Source organism: Nipponia nippon, unplaced genomic scaffold (assembly GCF_047370975.1).
Source record: "Nipponia nippon isolate SJK-2023a ecotype South Korea unplaced genomic scaffold, ASM4737097v1 scaffold_12, whole genome shotgun sequence".
NCBI lineage: Eukaryota > Metazoa > Chordata > Aves > Pelecaniformes > Threskiornithidae > Nipponia > Nipponia nippon.
Window position 1 is genome coordinate 18,127,980 of NW_028262313.1, and position 21,383 is coordinate 18,149,362.

At 40.5% G+C, this 21,383-nt stretch overlaps 1 protein-coding gene across 5 annotated transcripts in view; it reads right to left on the reverse strand.

Annotated features, from left to right (window-relative positions):
- The window catches only part of DIAPH2 (diaphanous related formin 2), a 255,821-nt gene extending 236,713 nt beyond the window's left edge, over nucleotides 1-19,108 (reverse strand). For 3 of the 5 annotated variants that reach the window (XR_015702702.1, XM_087749098.1, XM_087749099.1), the window contains exon 1: nucleotides 18,795-19,107. Coding sequence is in view for 4 of the 5 variants with exons in the window: in XM_087749098.1 (XP_087605224.1) it covers nucleotides 18,795-18,914 (120 nt within the window). In the remaining variant the exon portion in view is untranslated. Of the gene's footprint in view, nucleotides 1-18,794 lie in introns of all 5 variants that reach the window. The other 2 variants (XM_087749096.1, XM_087749097.1) reach the window with 2 other exon arrangements.
- Nucleotides 19,109-21,383: the final 2,275 nt, after the last annotated feature.

The following is a 21,383-nucleotide window of genomic DNA, read 5'->3' on the forward strand; positions in this document are numbered from 1 at the left end:
AGACACTAACTCCCTGATTTTAGAAGCAGCCCAAAGGCGAAGGTTTTGCAAACATCTCTATGATAAAATATTTGCAGATAAGGAATGGCTCAGTGCCAGGTCCTGCTCTTGGGTCACAACAAGCCCATGCAATGCTACAGGCTGGGGGAGGAGTGGCTGGAGAGCTGCCTGGTGGAAAAGGACCTGGGGGTGTTGGTTGACAGCTGCCTGAACATGAGCCAGCAGTGTGCTCAGGTGGCCAAGAGGGCCAATGGCATCCAGGCTTGTATCAGAAATAGTGTGGCCAGCAGGACTGGGGAAGTGATCGTCCCCCTGTACTGGGCACTGGTGAAGCTGCACCTCGAATCCTGCGTTCAGTTTTGGGCCCCTCACTACAAAAAGGACATGGAGGTGCTGGAGCGTGGCCAGAGAAGGGCAACGAAGTTGGTGAAGGGTCTGGAGCACAAGGAGGCTGAGGGGAAACCTTACCACTCTCTACAACTACCTGAAAGAAGGTTGTAGCCAGGTGGGGGTCAGTCTCTCCTCCAAAGTAGCAAGCGACAGGATGAGAGGAAATGGCCTCGAGTTGCTCCAGGGGAGGTTTAGGTTGGGTATTAGGAAAAATTTCTTCACTGAAAGGGTTGCCAAGCACTGGCACAGGCTGCCCAGGGGAGTGGTTGAGTCCCCATCCCTGGAGGTATTTAAAAGACGGGTAGATGTGGTGCTTAGGGACATGGTTTAGTGGTGGACTTGGCAGTGCTAGGTTAACAGTTGGACTTGATGATCTTACAGGTCTTTTCCAACCTAAACAAGTCTATGGTTCTATGATATCAAAATAATATTTATGTATATAAACACACATACAATTTAAGACAGCAGCATCAACAGAAACCATGGAACTTCATAAACTCCTATATCAAAGGACTGTTTCCTACTGATTTACTTAGTTCTTCACTTAGAAGATTTCAGTGACAGAGCTTCTCCCTTGCAAACGTAGTCTTTCCAGTCTATCAATAGTTAAAAGTATCACTTTCTGTTTACTCCTCCCAATTTTGGTTTACTGTAAGTATCCCACTACTTGTATAAGTACTCACAGGTCATGACAATAAGGCACACAAAAATCATAGCAAATACTAATGCAACTGCATCGTATCTTAAAAGGTCAGTCTCAGCCATCTTAATATTCAGAGTAATTGAAATCTTGCACATAAAAACAGTAGACAGATTTTTCACCATAGTTCACTACGTTTATTGGTATAAAAATCACTATTTCCTCATCCAAGCCCAGTTCAGGCTACTGCAGTAACAATGTCAACATTCAAAGAATTAAGATGACCTGAGATGACTGCATTAACTTTTAATGCAAAACTCACAGCAAGTCTACTTTTTTTTTTTAATCTTCTTTTTAACTTTTGTATTAATAAAACCTTCCAGATCACTTGAGCTGGCCATGAGTTGTACATTAAGGTGCGTTTACATGGGTTGATTAATGTTTATATTTAAGTATTACTTTGCCATGTTCTTAACTGTTACACGCAAGACTCTCACTTCCATCACAAAAATAAAATCAAAAGCAACTCATAGTTTACCACATGTATAATGAACCAATAATCAGCTGGGTAACTTCTAAACTTAACATCAATTTTCACTTCACAGCACACTGCTCAGGCAAATCGTAGCGTGCTGCAATATCCACTTCCGCACACAGGCTACAACTTCAGGTAACAGCTCCAACTGCTACTAGGAATCCTAATTTTCTAAGAGTAACAAACAAACTTGACCTTCTCTTAACTTTCTTCTTTTTAAACTGATATGACTGTTTTCTAAAATTTACCTAGACTACAACACTTGCAAAAGACTTTGTAAAACTTGGCTCAAGGATAAGTGTTTTTTAACTGGCTGCAAATAAATTTGCATACAGCCAGGAAGGGAATAAACTCCATCTGAACCAAGGGAGTTTAAAGGGACAAAACCCAAAACTGGTTAATATCTAAAGTACAAAAAGTTGTGTGCAATTCGACTCTAGGTCTTACAGCCACAAAACAGAATTCACTCCTACAACCTCTGTTCTTCAGTACAGAGAATGAGTAATGTTCCCATTAGACAAATTTAACCATCTGTTATTCAATTTTGTAATTAAATGTAAAAAGGTACCTAGGAAATTGTGAAAAGATACCTGAGTCACATTAGCTGATGTGCAGAAACTAGAACTACACGCTCATTTAGGACTTTCAAGATCTTTATCCATGACAAAGTATTCCTGGCATTACTAATAACATTAGTTTAAAATATAATTCACAAAATGTTTGCTTTATAGTAATTTTTTTGGCACTTCAAGAAGCATTCACCTTGCTTTCAAAAAGAACTTGAAATGATTGTTATAATCCATCAGGTATATCACAGGTAGTTGAAATCAGCAAAACTAATAGTTTTATTACTATTGTTGCACATTTGCATTTGGCCTATATGACACCACATGGAAAATTCTTGTTTGCTTTGCAGCTGTTCACTTCCCAACTTCCTTAAATATGTATCATTTAAATTATTAAACTAAGGCTTAATCTATAACCTGAACATGAAGGTAAACATTCCCTGGAGCTCTACAAAGGGAGACCAAGGAGCTTGTGAGCACCTTACAACAGGCTGCTAAAAAGAAGCTGTAAAGTTATTCATGTTGACAGCACAAAGGTAGGGCACAGAGTCAGCGCTGTTAGATTGGAGGATGGCAGCCATCTTCCAAACCAGGAAGCTGCCTGACTTTCCCCAATTACTTTATTTTTTCCCCAGGAGACTGGCCATCCAGCAATGAGCAATACTAGGAAAGGAAGCTAGACAACTCCTCATGCTAAATAAAGCCAGAGGTCACCCAAGTTGGTAATTATTAACAGCAGAGGGCACCAATTCTTTAATCATAGCACTGAAAGATCGAGTGCCTCAGTGCTGCTCCCAGGTAGGAGAGAGGGGAAAACAGGCCGGAGGCACATTAATCATATTGGGCACTGACCCTCACAAATGCCATTGTCTGATCCTCAAGGGATGAAGGAAAGGGGCACCTCCGCACCGTGTCTCTGTGCAAGGGGAACAGAGTGACCCTAAATAGCAGCCCGGTCTGACTAAAAATGGAGGTTGAGAGAAACTGAGACTGCATCCTCATTTTTGCCTGATTTGGCAGAACACTATCACACTCCAAAAGCAAATGGACTGTTCAAAAAACTGCATTTTCCTAGATGACTTCAAAGAAGCCTTTACCAAAAAGCAAACTGATTCAGAAGTTGAAAAAAATAACTGTAAACAAACTTAGCCTTAATTTCAACAGTTTTGTAGCTGAAGATACAAAGGAGTCAAAGAAGACAATTCAACTAACATTGTTTTTTCATTTGTAGCTCAAACTGCCACAACTGTTTTGAAAGTTTGTTTCAGACAATAATTTATTGGTGTTCATTGATAAGTAAGCTTTAAAAATGAGAGCAAAATTAAAAGCTTCTTCCAAAATCTGCAGTTCCATGGCAGTCTAAGCCAACAAAATTGATGGTTGTGAGACAAAAGGGCAAGGGTGGCACCAGGACAGGTGGCAGTTAGATCAGCTTAGACTACTGGAGAAACAATTTCAGAAAGCCTATTAGGAGAGGCAGTTTTTATATTAGCCAGTGCAGAGGCAAATAAAGTAAGCTTTGGCATTTTCCAGAGCTACTGCTAGACTCCAAACATTTTCTGTCAAGTCTCTGCACCAACCATATCAGGTAAGTTATCATCACTAAAGCAGCACAGGATCAGCGGAGTTTGTAGCAGCTATGCTACATGACTGGCGAGTTCCACAGCACTTTGTACAGACAGGATCTGTTTCTTATTTTGACATCTAGTGATCATGCAAGACAGGTTTTCCTTTGAGCATCTTGGAAAAACGTCTTGTAACAGCATAGTACACTTCTCAGTATAAACAAACACTGTCTCTCTTCAGGATGCTTTACACTAAATTCCTCACTTAAAACTATCAAGCAACAGTTTGCTAGTTAAAACTTTTACAAACTAGACTTCTGAAAGAGCCAAGTCATAATTCCATTCATAAATTTCACAGCAAAAAAGAATTGCAATGCTGCTTTTATGAAGCACATACAAGCTTACTAGTCACAATATGCAGGTTTAATGTTCTAGGAGATATTTAGCTAATCAAGATCTTTACAAAGGTTAAGAGACATGACAAATCCTGTCCTTATAACAAAGATTTAAAACCTTTTATTTTAGTTTGAAGCTTCCATTTTTATTCAGAAATTCTAACCACTGGTCTTAATTTAGGAATGCATGTGGTGTTATATAATCATTAACCAACAGAAGGTTTTATAGGACATACTTAAAAAAAAAAAAAAAATAAAAAGAAACCCAAAAAACTACCAACCACGACCCACACAAGTAAGTAGGTACAAAACTCCATGGCTACATGTCCTTGAGGCCCAAAAAGGTATAATTAAGAACCGTCCACCTTAAGGATTCTGGGCCGTCTGGTAAATCTCTATGAAATAAGTGTAGCAACAGAAATTGATACAAAGTTTCCCCACAGGAACCACAAGTACCTCCAGGAAGGCCTCACGTGTTGCACGCAGTTGCACTAGAACAGGTAAGTATTTGCATAAAGAAGAGAAGGAAGTCATATTTGACAATATCAAGACAGCATACGGGACTGCACCAACTGCCAACAGTGTAAATGGGGAAAATAAGTAAGGGAATTCTACTTCTCCATGTACTTGAACTGTCAAGCTAAGCATATACTCTGTTGCCCTATACATTTTATTTTTTGGGTCATCTGAAGAATAGCATTGCATTTATTTTGTGCTTAAATAATTTCACTTTCAAATCCAATAATCTTGGTAGTGGATACTTGCATGGTCTTTCTTGAAGAACACTGTATTTAAAAAAAAAGAGGATTCAGATAGTTGAGTGCCAATTATGTCTCATGCTTTGCTTGATAAGAAAGCTTATTTCAAAAGCTGCACCTCCTAAGCTTCCTTTAGTAAAATACTAGTAGATTAGAAATGCATTGGAATAATTTCAAAAATCCTTTGATACACCCATGTAGCTTTCTGTACATACATCTGTAAAAAGTGCCACGTATAGAATCACATAATTGTTTATGTTGGAAAAGACCTTTAAGATCATCAAGGCCAACTGTTAACCCAGCACTGCCAAGTCCACCACTAAACCATGTCCCTAAGCACAACATCTACCCATCTTTTAAATACCTCCAGGGATAGGGACTCAACCACTGCCCTGGGCAGCCTGTGCCAGTGCCTGACAGCCCTTTCGGTGAAGAAGTTTTTTCTAATATCCAACCTAAATTTCCCCTAGCGCAGCTTGAGGCTGTTCCCTCTCATCCTGTCGCTTGCTACCTGGGGAAGAGACCGACCCCCACCTTGCTACAACCACCTTTCAGGTAGTTGTAGAGGGTGATAAGGTCTCGCCTCAGCCTCCTTTTCTCCAGACTAAACAACCCCAGTTCCCTCAGCCACTCCTCACAAGACTTGTGCTCCAGACCCTTCACCAACTTCGTTGCCCTTCTCTGGACACGCACTCCAGCACCTCAATGTCCTTCTTGGAGTGAGGGGCCCAAAGCTGAACACAGTACTCGAGATGCAGCCTCACCAGTGCCCAGTACAGGGGCGCTGTCACCTCCCTGGTCCTGCTGGCCACACTATCCCTGATACAAGCCTGGATGCCACTGGCCCTCTTGGCCACCTGGGCACACTGCTGGCTCATGTTCAGGCAGCTGTCAACCAACACCCCCAGGTCCTTTTCCACCAGGCAGCTCTCCAGCCACTCCTCCCCCAGCCTGTAGCATTGCATGGGCTTGTTGTGACCCAAGTGCAGGACCCGGCACTGAGACTTGCTGAACCTCATACAGTTTGGCCTCAGCCCATTGATGCAGCCTGTCCAGGTCCCTCTTTAGGGCCTTCCTACCCTGCTGCAGATCGACACTCCCGCCCAACTTGGTGTCATCTGCAAACTTACTGAGGGTGCACTCGATCCCCTCATCCAGATCATCAATGAAGATATTGAACAGGACCGGCCCCAACACTGAGCCCTGGGGAACACCCCCTGTGACCAGCTGTCAACTGGATATAACTCCATTCACTACAACTCTCTGGACACAGCCATCCAGTCAGTTTTTTACCTAGTGAAGCATATGCTTGTCCAAGCCATGAGCAGTTTCTCCAGGAGAATGCTGTGGGAGACAGTGTCAAGGGCCTTACTAAATTCCAGGTAGACAACATCCACAGCCTTTCCCTCATCCACTAAGCAGGTCACCTTGTTATATAAGATCAGGTTAGTCAAGCAGGACCTGCCTTTCACAAACCCATGCTGACAGGGCCCGATACTCTAGTCGTCCCATACGTGCCGTGTGATGGCATTCAAGATGATCTGCTCCATAACCTTCCCTGGCTCCGAGGTCATGCTGACAGGCCTGTAGTTCCCCAGATCCTCCTTCCAGCCTTTCTTGTAGATGGGCATCACATTTGCTAACCTCCAGTCAACTGGGACCTCCCCAGTTAGCCAGGACTGCTGATAGAGGATGGAAAGTGGCTTGGTGAGCACCTCCGCCAGCTCCCTCAGTGCCTTCGGGTGGATCCCATCCAGCCCCATAGACTTGTGTGTGTTTAAGTGGTGTAGCAGGTCACTAACCATTTCTCCTTGGATTATGGGGGCTTCGTTCTGCTCCTCGTCCCTGTCTTTCAGCTCAGGGGGCTGGGTACCCCAAGAATAACTGGTCTATTAAAGACTGAGGCAAAGAAAACATTAAGTACCTCAGTCTTTTCCTCATCCTTTGTCACTATGTTTCCCCTGGCATCCAATAAAGGATGGAGATTTGCCTTAGTCCTCCTTTTGTTGCTAATATATTCTATACTTTATTAGTATTAATATACTTTATTAGACAAGAAACTACCTGTCCCGGTGGTTGCTATTGTACCAGTATTGAGCAGGATTGCCTGTTAGTATCGGCATATTCTGTTTACCACACCTACAGCAAGCAAATCAATTAGTTTGGAAGAAAATTAGAAAGCGTTTTTTCCTAGGAAAACAGACCGAGATCACTTGCCAAACTAGTCACTTGACTAGTCATTGGATCAACTTCCAGGACTTATTTACAAATGAACACAGTATAGCTCCTAGTGCAGTAAAAGGCTTGTTTAGACACTTACTGTACTGGTTGCATGCCTGTTGCTTTTCTGCCACCTGTGGTCATCAGTATATTCAGCCCTGTATGTCTGCTGCTTGTTTTTCAAAAATGCAATTGTTTGACTTCCGAGCTTTGGTTTGCAGGGAACTTGGCTTTTGCTTTTTTGGTATAATATTATTGTGAAGCGCTTTTGAAACATTCTGGAACAGTAAAACTGGAAAAACTATGTCAAAACAATTCTTGACAGAGAAAGTGCAGACTTTATCTCAATTTTACACTTAGATACAACCTGTGGATTTGAGTTCTTTGCTTTCAATGTAGCAGCAGAACAAAGCCAGTTTTGCTAGATAGCAATACTTGATGTGCATCAAATTGCTGTTCATCTTCCTTCCTTGTTCCAGGCTCTCTTGAGTGCAAGTGGCTGATCTTTTCATTCAGGCACACTGTGGAGCTGAATGAAAGCTATTATAAAGCTACTGAGTTTGGTCAATTAAGAGTAGTGAGAACAGGCCTCCTCCTTTTATACCTCACTTCCTAAAGAGAGACACCTTTTTTATTGTGAGATGGTTCATCTTCACTCTTACTGAAGTGCAGTCTTAGTCTGTTTGTACCCTTTTATAGACACGCAGCCCTTTTAACTGCCATTATATGCTTTGAACCTGGGATTAATCTTTTGTTGAAACCTAGGGTTTTCTTTCAAGATGAGCAATGACCAGTTAACTTAACAGTGAGAGAGTTCTTTTGAAATCATTCTGAAAAACAAAGCTGAAACTGCTTTGAGAAACAGATTTGAGAAAAATTCTTCCATACTTCTGCACAATTTTTTTTTCATTCCTGCCTACTTGCTTCCTATTTCACAGTGCATGCAAATACAGCCTAATACACCTGTACAAGGGACAAGCTCAATTTCTATACGCTTTTCTCCCTGTTACATGCAGAGATAGTTTGGGGAAGATTCTTAACTGAGCATGCTGTTGGTTTCATGGAACACCTCTTGCTCTTGTGGGTACAGTAAACACTGAAATAAGTGTCACAGTCCATTGGAATTTTCCTCTGCTACCATTTGAGGAGAGGATAAAACTGGTAGAATGTATCTGTTGGGAGAGAATTGATACACTTAAAAATAAAGCAGAAGACCCATAGCAAGTTGCAAAAGTTGACAGAAAGTCTATACTGTGAAGAACTTGATTGGATATTGGGCACCTCCTTGAAAGTGGAGTATTTTACTTCTGATAAACTTTGAGGAAGGGAGGGCGTGTGTATTTGCTTTGTTTGGGTTGTTTTTTAAATAGTAAAAAAACATCCTCAAAATCCAACCAACCGAAACACAGCCCACAAAGGAACTGGCAGTAGAAGCGATGCCGTGAGCCAAAGAAGCAGGAATTACTTGTGAACATTATTCATTTTGTCTGTACCCAGCAGTCTTGGAACATATGGTCACAGGGATCATGTCAACAACTTCTTAGAATAATGTTGTCTGTCTTCCAAGACACAGGCTTCCTAGCAAAGAGCAAGTATTTCATCAGAGCAGGATTTGATCTCTTCATAAAAACAATTGATGATAAAGTCACTTTTTTTCTCCCCTAATAATAAATGATATGATACTAAAGTTTGGAAAAATGAGCAATGCTGCTGCCATAGCAAGGAACTTTGGCTTTTCCTCAAAGAACAGAAATTCTAGATTGAGTAATTTCAGCGTGCATGAACCATAATGTAACTCAAAGCGTATCGGGTTAAACTGAATTTATAGCTGCTGTGATACACACAAGGGCTTTCTGTTCCTTTTCCTATTCTTTCCTGTTTATAACAGCTTCCTAAGAAGACTGCGGGTCTTTCAGGGAAGTAGGAAATGAAGCAGCATGTGAATAGAGAAGAATTATATTGTACATAATAATCAGGAAGCCAATAGTGCCATTTGATTTCAGTACCGGTGAGATTCCCTGTTAAGAAGTAACAGGAATTCAGGAGGATTACAGACGCTTGTAATGGGTTATGATGAATCTGTTATCTTCTGCTAAAGTAAGCAAAAGAAGATGGTTTATCATAATATTGGTGTGGTATGTGCTTAGGTTACCCGTGAACACCCACATGAATTTTTATAAAGATTTCCTCATAAATTCACAAAACAATTGTTTTTAATTATAAAATGTTAACTGATGTGATTACTGCTTATCTTACAAGTCATTCAGGAATTAGTTTGAATCACAGAATACTGTAAACTAACCTTAATAGATTTAGGAAGCCTATCTTATTGACCCAAGCTTTGTCTGAAGTTCAAATGTGAATGCATATTTGTAAAATATGAAAATGAAAATGTATATCTGGTTTACAGATGGAAATTTTATCATGGCCTACTGTTGTACCCTTTACCTTTCTAGTTTGGGAATGCCTCCACCAAGCTGTAAATAACTGGAGAACAAAAATGAAACCGCACTGCTGGAAGACAGTAGAATAGTAGAGAGCGGAGGATTATAAAGGTCAGAGAGACTGCAGCAGACATTGCCTGGTATATTTCTAGCTCACCCAAGAAATTGTGTGCTGAATCAAAAGGAGTTTCCTCACCTCACTTTTTTCTGGATAAGAACAAAGCAGTGGGAGATCCACTTGCCATAGAGGAGTGGAAAGAAGGAACTGAACCAGCAACAGCTCTTGCTGCATTATATAATAAGCCCAAAAAACAAAAGAGAAAGAAGAATCTGGTTTTATGGGAATTAAGACCAGCAGCAGTACCAGAAATAAAGCACCGTATTGACACTCAAGTCAGGATAAAATCAGTTACTAGCTGCTTCAGTGTTGAAGCTTTGGTTGCAACTTCTGTTTCAAGTCTGGTTATAAACTACCTTCTACTAATCTGTCATGTTCATTAGTTCACTCTGAATCCATGAGTGCCTAAGGCTTTTATAAGCAAAGATTTGCAATGATTATGAAAACAGTTTTTATTGTATGTAAATTTTACTTCAGTGTATACAAAATCAGATAGAAATGCTACTGTATGGCTTACAAAGAGGGACAGACTCAGACCGTATCTCAGTTAATTTGAGTTTGTGTGGTAACTTTCGAACTTGGCCAGCTGACATGGGTTTACCCTCTGAGTTTCAGATTTTGTATTTAAACCTTTTGTTTTTAATATACCCTCTAAATGTGGCTGGCACAAAAATTAAAATGTATATGGCATCAGTGTATATGCTTAGCATGATATGCTGTCATCTTTTTTCTTCTTTATGCAAATACTTACCTGTTCTAATACAACTGGAACACTGCATGTAACCATCTCAACTATTAATAACTGTCAAGTTCTCATTTACTCACGCACTCATACAGTTACAAATGCAAACATCTAACACAACTCCATTACGAAGCCACAGTCTTTTAGTAGTTACTTCAATTTTATAGGTATAAAAATAATTCACAGCAGGAGAATAAGAAGAACTAAAATGTAACAGGAAAGCAGGAAACTATACTGTATGAGAACTAACTACTTGTATCTGTTGTGAGGGGTCTTGAATCTAATCAATCTCACATTGGCTTAGTATTTGTTCCTCACAAAGCTACACTCATTAAAAAAAAGAAAGTCACAGGCATCTTTAAAGGTCATATTCTAACAACCACCATCAGCTCTCACCATAGTAAGAAAGAATAACAGAGTGCAGACCTAACATTTTTCCTGACCAAAGTACTTATTTTGTCTTGCTCAACCACCCCTGAGACACCAACATGAATTTATACAGAGCCACTTGTAAACACGGAACTAACGAGTTGTGACAAAAAGGTATCATCAAAAACATTTAAGGTCTGTAGTTATTTCCTCTCATCTTCATGCCTAAATATGCATTATGATGCATTTTTGTTAATGTGATCCCATACAGGACAAAGTTATTAATGTTTGACTAGTTGATCCCTGAACAAAGAAACAAGAGAGAATGGGCTTGCGTACATTCAAGCCAACCTGGATCCACCAGTACCTTTGCTGCAATTCCCTTGGCCTACGTAATTGAAAATTACAGTTGCTACTTTACTGGCTGTACACCTACAGTTCTGTAGCTCCAAGTGTTGGGATTCTACAGCACTATTCCCTGACTGCCTGAAACTTAACTTTTTTATTTAGAAATTTGTTCTAAACTGCTAGGTAGCACTGCTCTGGAAGTTTCACATTCCTCAAGCAAGTTCTCCTGTATTTATTCTCACATAAGAGGGTAAACTAAATTGTTAGTTTGGTTTTGTTATAAAGACATAACTTCATATTTCCACTACAATCAGGAGAGCCCTAAGAGTATGCTTGTTAAAAAAAAAAAAAAATATATATATATACACACACAAATCACTGATGAATAGAAGGCAGGATTCTTTCCAATTACATTTTTTTAATCAGCTGGTGACTTTTACACTTACATTCTACACTTTCCAAACAAGTTTAAAACACACTTAACCGTGACAAAGTATAAATTGAAAATATTTTTTAGTAATAAAAACATTTTTCCATCTTTGATGTCCTCCATATCTGATAATACTACGCAAAGAACACTTAGAAGCAGCAAACATGCATCACATATTCAGCATACCTAGTACTTTCTCCAATACCATCCTGTTTCCAATGATTTACTCTGAGGATCATTAAAAGGACCAAGAAGGGAACCTTACAAGAAAGGCACCTGTCACATGCTATACCTTGAACTTCCTCTTCTCTCACTCTCCCCCAAAACAGTCTGAAATTAATACAAAACTACAGTTTCCTATTTACTCAGGAAGAGCCCATATCTATTAGAAACTCTTAAGAACATTTTTGTTTTATATAACACAGAAGGTGTGGTGATACTGCAGTATGCACTACACCTTAAGACCAAATATTACCACACCCAGGTGGACCGCATACCTTCAGAAGCTGTATCAAAGCATACATTTCCCATGTGTAGTCTTGTTCTAGAATTGAACTTCCAAGGTATTTCTCTATTTCTATAAATCAGATGAGTTTATGGTTTATATCATGATGTAGGTTACAATATCATTTAATTGCCATAGCAGATCCTTTTCAGATCTGCCCATGTGCATACTATGTGCTGCTTTCACACCACGTCACTAAACAGCTATCATGACAAGATGGCTGAAAAGCAGACACAATCATAATTTAGTAGTACTAATGGATGAACTTTAGACAAACCAATAGAAAAGGAGGAATTCTAGTGTGCCATAACACCAGTCTTATTAGTTCTAGCAAATAATCAAAGAAGAATAAATAATAAAGGAGGGGTTTTGACTGGTTCAGTTTCATGATCTTGTTTTGCCACACAAAAACTTAAGTCAGTAGAGCACCAAGGTGGGTATGCAGACTGATTAAGCCCACACTACTGCCTCAAAAAAGCCGATTCTTTAATTGTCACCCGTCTCCCATACAATTAATAGTTAACAAGTAGAATATATTTGCTTTGCAGACTGTGTTAGTACTACTTTTGTCGAGCAAGATTCTGCTTATCTACTTATTAGGAAGTTACGCTTGAAAGTGGGAAACCTAGAGGTGCTCACTCCACCAATACCGTAGGAAAAAGCTCCTTGATTCACAAGACCTTAAGTAAAAGATCAGTTTGATAGAAAAATAACATGCAAGTTTAAGACAAGTTAGCTTTGTCTACCTGCAACTTTATAAATTGCTACAAAAATAAAGTCTTTCAACTGTTAATCTTCTCTACCACGATAGTCCTTTATAAACAAAAAAACTTATTTCCTCCAAGATAAAGTTACTGAACGATTACAAAAAACCACTGAATTTAAAGAACAGCCATGATATACAAGTTGTAAGGAACTGTGTAAAAACATTCATTTTAGTAATTTCCTAACTTCTTGTGGTTTTAAGCTTGAACAAGTAAACTGATGAATAACGAACTGAAATTGCCAGTTGCTTCAGCAGCAACTGCCATCTCTTGTTCTACTTCATCTCTAAATTTAGACAGGGATGAAAAGAATTAGAGGAAAGTTATTAACCATTATTGCTTACCTCTAAAGAATTGCAATTGATGCAGAAAAGATGAAGTCATCTTGTAACCCACCCAGTGTTTTTAAGCCTATCTTTTCCTTGTAGGGAGGTCATCAACAATCACAGTATCATTAGCATGATTTACAGGCTATTTGTAATATAAAAAAGTTCATCCTCAATAACTTGGATATTCAGCACCACAGTGCTTAAAATCTCAGAAAGCATCACTTCTATTTGATATGCACACTGTCAGTTCTGACTGTAAATGTCTTTCACATTGCCTTGGTGGAATCTGCTTTGTTTGCAAAGCTTCCTGTGCTGTACAGAATAGCTTTACAGTTGTCTTACAAGTAGTACTTCAGGAAGTTTAATTACCACAAGCAGATAAGCTTATCGCTGTATCTATCACCTCATTTAAACACTGTCAATATTAATTCACATTAAAAGCATTTATCTGAACATTGGCACCAAGCATGCCCTACTCTGCCATATTAGAAGTAGTGCCTAATCAGTATACTTTTCAGCAACAGAACCAAATTTTCCCCAAGACATTAATTTTACTCTTCAGTAGTGGTTGCACCCTAACTAACTTTACTTGCTGGAATATCTTGACTTTGATCTAATAATGTCAAGAGTCTTCTAAAACACAAGCATTTCAGTTCACTTTTTCCTCAAGCATCCGCTTGAAGTAAGAGTCCTCTGCAGACATGCACTGATTTTACTCAGAGACACTATGATCTCCAATGTAATACATTTTATTCATTTGCCAAAAATCCCTGCTCAACCTGACTCATAGTTCATGTATGTAGTATACAAACATCTAAACAAGTCATGTGTAATGAGCACATTATGTGTCCACAGGAAAATGACATGAAACAACCTGAGGAGTCAAAGGTGACGGTGCAGTGTAGGTCCTGTAGCACATAGCCTGTCTGACAATGACTGTACTACTGACACATATTTAATGCACTCGTTAACTCCTGCACTGATATGGGTGGAGCAACGTCGTCGCTGGGAAACGTATCCTCCCAAACACACTCAGTTTACTTCTGTTTTTAAGCTAATTGATAAAAGCTTTCATTCCACTGTTTGACGCTAGTTTATGGCACATTAGTCAGAATGCTGAGTTCATAGCTTTTGATTCATCTCAAAGCTCACGGGGTTTAGAAGACTTCAGTATTAAGCATAAACAATTTCTGCTTTTAAAACAAAGTATGAGTTGCTCCTTGTTGGATGAATCACCAAATCCACTTGCTCTCCAATTAAATAAATCTCTCTCTTAGCCCTAACAATTTCTTTTTCATTTATACAAGATCTTTCTCCTAATCTACCTTTAAATACAGCACCACACTCAGAAAACAGCCCCTTTTAGAAATTTAGTTCGTAGCTAAGTGAAATATCTATCACTGAACAACTACCACACGAACCTGAAGTGAACTTGGGGGTAATGGGACATGCTTTTACCATGGCACTAACCACTACATGCAAAGAATTATTTCTACTTATGCTAATAGTAAACTGACACAATCTATTATTAACTTTAATTAAAAAAACATTGGCCATATTAACTTCTAGTTAGCCAGTGTTCTAATAGTCAGGAAGCACCACAAATCCTGTTATAACATCTTTTTTTCAAGTACTGATTCATAGAATCACAGACATTTGAAAGGATCTCATTCCTTCTCCAGTTTAGTCCAAACTCCTGCTCAAAAAGCAGGGTCAACACAGAATTGAAGCCAGGCTGCTAAAGGCTTTGTCCAGGTTTTCAGGTCTTGAAAACCTGCAAGGACAGGGATTCCAGTGTCTCTGGTCAACCAGTGCTTAATCATCCTTCAAATGATTTTGTCCCCTTATACTGTCTCCTCTCCAGCAACCTCTCCTGCTCCTTTTTATGACCTCTGTCACCTGTTCTTCTGCCATGAACTTCTGTAAAAAGCCTGGCTTCAAGTTCTCAGCTAAAATGATGAACAATTTTATAAGACTTTGGGTTCAGCTAAGCTACAACAGATGTGTCAAATCAGACCCAACGCTTTCAAGCACTTGCTGATTTCCTGGGCACCCAACAGAATTATATACTTCCCATGTGATACTAAAGTGTTAAGGAGAGCAAACAACATCTAAGTTAAGGATTAACAAACATAGGAATCCACAAACACAGAATTCCAGCAATCTCCCTGACAACCTTAATTTAGTCTGTTTCCCCTAGTATAACAAGCATACTTTTAAACAAGCAAAACAAGCACATTGCCAAACTGAGTTAAGAATGTAACTGCTCATTACCATCTCATGCCAACCTATTCTCAGGGCTGGCATGAGATCAGATGATTGTTTGCCAAAACAATTTAATATTTTTCTGCCCATTTCATTGTAAACAAAAATAATGACAAAACCACCAGGCACTCATTCCCACCTCCAGACCTTGTGCCAGCAAAAAATGAGAAAAAAGATTAAATCAAAGCTCTTTCAGCAGCTGTGGTGTGTCAAGGTGCTCATAAGACAGACATTAAATTTTAGAAAAATACTCCATTATACACACTACTAGTATAAAAACTGGAACTAAATTTTCACTGTGCAGTTCTGTCATGTTCAACAAATTACATGAAACTTGAATGACTCTCAAAATGACCCAAAGCAGGAAAGAAAAGGGAATTAGTAGTTCTAATGTGGCCTATCTTTAATTATTTCTGTGCATACCTATGCATCAATTATCTTACAGAAAAACACTTTAAACCACCATTTTCTTTTCTAGCACAGATCCTCTCTCAATAGCCTAGTCTCACTTCCTGTCAATCAGGAATAAATGCCATTGATCAGGCTTCTGTCCTAAAAAAACAAAACAAAACAAAACAAAAACCACTAAACCACCATGCTTCTGCAGGCCAAGCACCACTGCCCACCTTTTACTTTCAGATGGAGGGGATGGGGAAACAAAAAACTTCCACCTTCTTCTTCTAGAGTTGCCCTTCCCCCAAAACAAGGACTTCAGCTTTCCCAGTTCCCCATCATCTAAAGCCATTTTTAGTCTATCATATAAAAATCATTCCCCTAGACTTCTTCCCAATGACTTGCCTAATTTCAGCTGCTATGCCAGGAACTAAAAATAAATCTTCTGTTACATGTAGTTGCACACCCTCTCCCACCAAGCCCTTGTTCAGCACTCCACTTGATGTGTGAAATAAGTTCTGGAAAAAAGACACACTGCTCTCAGCACACTGTAGAGCTCCTTGAATTATACGCAACAAACTGACAGAGTGCAGGTTGATTCATCTCTGTAACTCTACTGAAACTTGATGAATTTTAAGTTATGAAGATGAACCAAGAAAACCTCCACACCGAACTCCGAACTTTGTATACAAACTCAGTGACAACACTTGCACAAATAGCGTGGCTTCTCTTACAGAAGTCCCAAATACACCTTCATCTTATTTGCACAGGGAAGAGAGCAGGGATGAGTTAGAAGTAAGGTTGCTCTATGAGTACCAAAAGATATTGCTAGCCTCAGCAGAACCAATTCCTCATTCAAAATTAAAGCCAGCAAAATTTAGTAAGATTATTCTCCTATATAATGGATGAAGCCTTTCCCTGATTCCAGTTTTGTTCTTCCCTCACAAACCCATGGCAGTAATTGATAAATCTGGCTGTCCACTCACACTACTTCAACTTAAAACACACCTGAATCCCATCCCTTTTCTTCCTCAGAGGTAAATCCCTCTTCACATCAGTTTTATATACCATTTGTGTACATTGTGTCCAGAACAGGGACAAAAAAAAAAAAAAAATCTACTTTCCCATTCAACCCATTCACTCAACTATATCATCAGAGGCTAGTTACTTTATCTCAGGGCAAAACTTTATTTCAGAAGGTATCTGGTTCAAGCAACATACCACTATTCTGAGCCATGTTGCTGCTGGACTGTAATCATCCCCTCAAGAAAGCATATGACTGCATATAGTCAAATATTAACATAACGTACTTTTTCCACTATATGTAACAATAAAAGCCTACTCTAGTGATTCTAGAATAACTGAAAAGAACATGCAATGGAAATAGTTGTCCTCTTCAATCCAATTTTGAACTCATTTCACTTGGATTTTTTAAACTATGCACTTCTTTCAGAACAAAGTGTCCTCCTCCGCTAGAGCAAAATTCAAATTTGTATCCACAGCTTTCAATAGAAGCACTTCCCTATGTGATTTGTAAATCACTTCCCTGCAGGCATCTTCAAGCAGCCTTCCTAGCTACTTCAGCTAGGATATAGTAAAGGTAGCATAAACATAAACAAACATCTTGTTTATATGAAGAAGTTTATTTATATTTATCCTATGCCAGGAAGTATGAGTTTGTTTCCAATAACACCATAAAACAATATAAGACATCATATTTGGTTACCTTTTGCTAAGATATACATGGTCACTTTTAATACAAGTACACTTCAAGTTATTCAGTATTCTGGCATTCTGTCATCCTTTTAAATAACTGTCACCCTCAGTAACTTTTTAATGCCTCATACATTACGAATTTAACACCTTCCCCACATGGACTCTAACTTAGTTTTCAGTGACAAAAAAACCCCCACAGTTTTCATGCTGATCAGCCCAAGGCTCTACTGCACTATACTCGAAGAAAGGAACACAAGGTGGGAGCACTTACTTATTGACTTAGTTTTACCATTATCTGTGAAAAACCTTGCACAGATTAAATAAAGTTTGCAACTAGTATCCTATTCAGTAAGAAAAGTCCGGTAAGTTTTGTCTGCTACACTGCTGCTCTTGAAAATCCATCAGAGAACTGGGTTAAAATGAGTTGATTCAAAGTTAAAAGAAATAAGTGTAACAGGAGTAAACAATTAAAAGTAAACATTGTCATATTATCTGTTTTTGCTGCTACTTTATTTATAAAACGAGATACAATCCAGTGCTGTTGGCTTTGAAAGATACCTATGTTTCAAGTTATCAGGTTTGTAAGTAGAAATATCTTCTTTTAAATAAAAAAAGCACAGGCATAATGAACAAACTCTACAGTCCTAAAGATGGTTTGTGTGCGCAAGAGCTTGTCGGATCTTTCCAAAAAGACTGAACAATTTCCAAATTCTTAAATTATTTTCACATTAATTCAGAAGTTCACTTGGGAAGCAGATCGCTTGCATCATAACCACCAATATTCTGGATGCTTCAACACAGGGGGAAAAAAAAAAAAAAAAAGAAAAACCCTGTAATCTTTCACTCAAAAGGCGAGCAGGACAGAGGTTACATCAACAGGTCCTGCTGACAGAACCACGTTGTTACCGCACCTCTCCCTAAGGGAGGGCCCCAGCGACACCCGCCGGGAAGCCTCCCGGTACCGCACCCCTCACGGGAAGATGGGAATTCCCGGCTCCTGTCAGCGACCACCCCCGGTGCGTTACCGCAGCGCGGCCCTCAGCGCGCCGCACGCCCCCCTCCAGCTGTCACCTCCCTCTCCCAAAGAGCACCCAAAAACCCTCACGGAAGCGCACCAGATTTTTAAAAAAGATCCTTTAATCCCCGAAAGCCCGGCGCCCCCCAGGCCCGGCCGCACGCCCCTCCGCCCCAGATTCTCTACTTGGGAAGCAGTAAGACGGCATCCGAGCCTCCTCCTCCCCCGCCTTCCTCCTCGTCCCCAGGCCGTCCCCTGCCGCCCTCCCAGCCCCACAGCTCGCTCACCAGCTTGGGCTTGTTCCGGCTCTCCTCTTCCGCGGCGCGCCCACTCCGCTTCGGGTTCATCCTGCCAGAGCCCAGGGGCTCCTCGCCGCCGCCAGCGCCCGAAGCCGCCTGACCCTCCATCCTCCCACCGGCTCTGCGCCCCAGCAGAAACCCCCTCTCTCACCGGGGCTGTATCCTCAAGGCCCCATAGGACCGACACGCACCACCGGGCACCTCCCCGTCCCCTCCCGGCCGCAGCTGGAGCAGTTCCCGGTCCCGCTGCCCCGCCGCCTCCTCCCAATCCGCCGCCTCAGAGACGCCGAACGCCTCCGCGCACGCGCGCCGCCCCGCCGGCGCTATGGCGCATGTGCCCGCGCGCGGCGCGTGCGCTGTTGAGGGAAGCGGAGGCGGCGGCCCGCCGCCCGAAGGGCGGGAGCGAGGAGGGCCGGCGCTGCCCCTCAGGAAATGGCGGAGCTCGGGGGTTTCCAACAGAAACGCCCGCTGGAAAGGTGAAGTGTGAAACAGAACTGACCGGCCCGGGCTTTGGCAGCACGGAGCCGGCGTGTAGGTGGATTTATCCCGAGGGCTCCCACCTGAGTCGCTCCTCAGGTTGCTGGGAGGAGGAGGGGCCGAGACCGGCGCTTGGCCGTCTGCTTTCAGACGGCGTTGGCCGGTCCGTGGGCGGGGAGAGAGCTGAGGCGGCCGGAGGCGGCTGTGGTAGGACGGGCTTTCGTGAAAAGCCCTGTCTCCATCTGACCTGCTTGGCGCAGCAGGTGCTGGGCCCCGTGAGCGGGGTGCCCAGGCGCTTCGCACAGGGAGGGTTTGCCGATGAGGTGGCTCTGACTTAGGTATGTTTCCCTGTATTTTATTTTGGAAACACATGAGACACAAGGGATAACAGTAGCTCAATTTTAGTTACACCACTACAGTTACCACAAACAAAAGACTGAATTTTTTTTTCCCTCTCAAATTTGAGAACTCTAGTCGCCAGTATCTTGAGTCATCTACACATGTTCATGCTTCACAACAATGGAAGAAATTGCCTGAACCGTTTCTGTGGATTAGAGAATCCCTTTGGCTGAGCCTCACTATGCGCTGAAGATCGCGGCGTGGACGTATCAGTGTGGATAGTGGAAATAAGGATCACGTGCCTGATTATTAGAGAGCTCATGCTGACAGATGTCTTTGTATTAATCATTATTTTAAAAAGAGAAAAGTACAGATTTTGTGTTGGTATAGCTGAATCTATGCTTGTTAAGTAATACTGAGAAAACAGTTATGAAAACAATCATCATCTATTGTTTTGGTGGGACAAAGGCAATACACAAATCTTTGGAGTCCAAATTTAGATAAAAGCGTATTACTTGATTGCCCTCTAGGAAAGGGTCCCAACTCAGCACTGCTTCCACAGTGGGCTTGTTCTTTTATAAAAGGCAAGCGAGACCAGTACAGTGAATTTTCCCCATCTCTGTCTCATATGCACGTAGTTAAAGCATGCCTGAGATTCAAATAGCTGTCTGCATTTCTTGTGACTCTCTGAGGCGTACCTGTGTACTGGATGAAATAATATTTTTTTAAAAAATCCAACAGTGAAAACCTGTTGGTAAAATCTGACAATACCAACTTTCAAATAAAATGGCAGCTCTAAAACTTGCAGGGGTCTCAAAAATCAGATTAGAATCTTTGCAGCAAAGTCAGTAGGTTATAAAATAGGCCAGCTCCATTAATGTCCTCAGTTCTAAACTTTTCTTTGGGATGCACTTCTTTTTAGTACAAATTTTCCTTTTATATAATTTTGCTGATTTTAGCATAAACTATGCGCAAATACTTACTGTTATCTTAACCACACATAACTTGGGAATTATTAAATTAATCAAGTCATCATAAGTTTAATCACTTGTTTGCAGTGACAGGTAATGTGATATGTTACTTCCAACTATGTCAGTTTATAATTTACAGTGCATCATTCTATAGCAACAGTTTAACAATTTGCCAGTTTCAGTTAAAAAGAAATGCTCAGATCTATTTTTTTTTCCTTCTCTTCAGTTAGCCCTAATGGCTGTTTTGTTTTTCTGTTGCCGTCTTTATTTGTCTGTATCGAGCAGCATCCATAACTGGAGCAGAAAGGTCAGTTGTTCCAGAGTCGGAGAAAATAACTTCCAACTGCTTGACATCTCTGCACAAATTTAAGAGTTTTTAATCCAAACTCTGTAGCATTTTTTGTTCAGCATAATTCTAAGTGCTCAAGAGCTTTTCTCACCCAAATTTTTGAATTTGCCAAGATACTACTCATACTGCTTTAGCCAAGTCTTCTTCAGTGAAACTTTTACATTGGACAGACCTGTAAGATTCAAGAGCAGCAGGCAGAACATTACAAAAATACTTTGCGGTCTGACTGAAAACAAGTGCACATGGCAGAACTCAAGAAAATTGAGCAAATGTACACTCAGGCATTGAGTTAATTTAGGTTTTGATGGAGTAAAACTCAGATCACGTTAATGATCTTAAGCAAAACAGGAAAAAAGCACTGAAGTCAGGTTTAGGGACGATGCACGTTACATTGAAAAGAAAACACAAAATAGTTACTATTTTTACTGCCAGTATGCAATA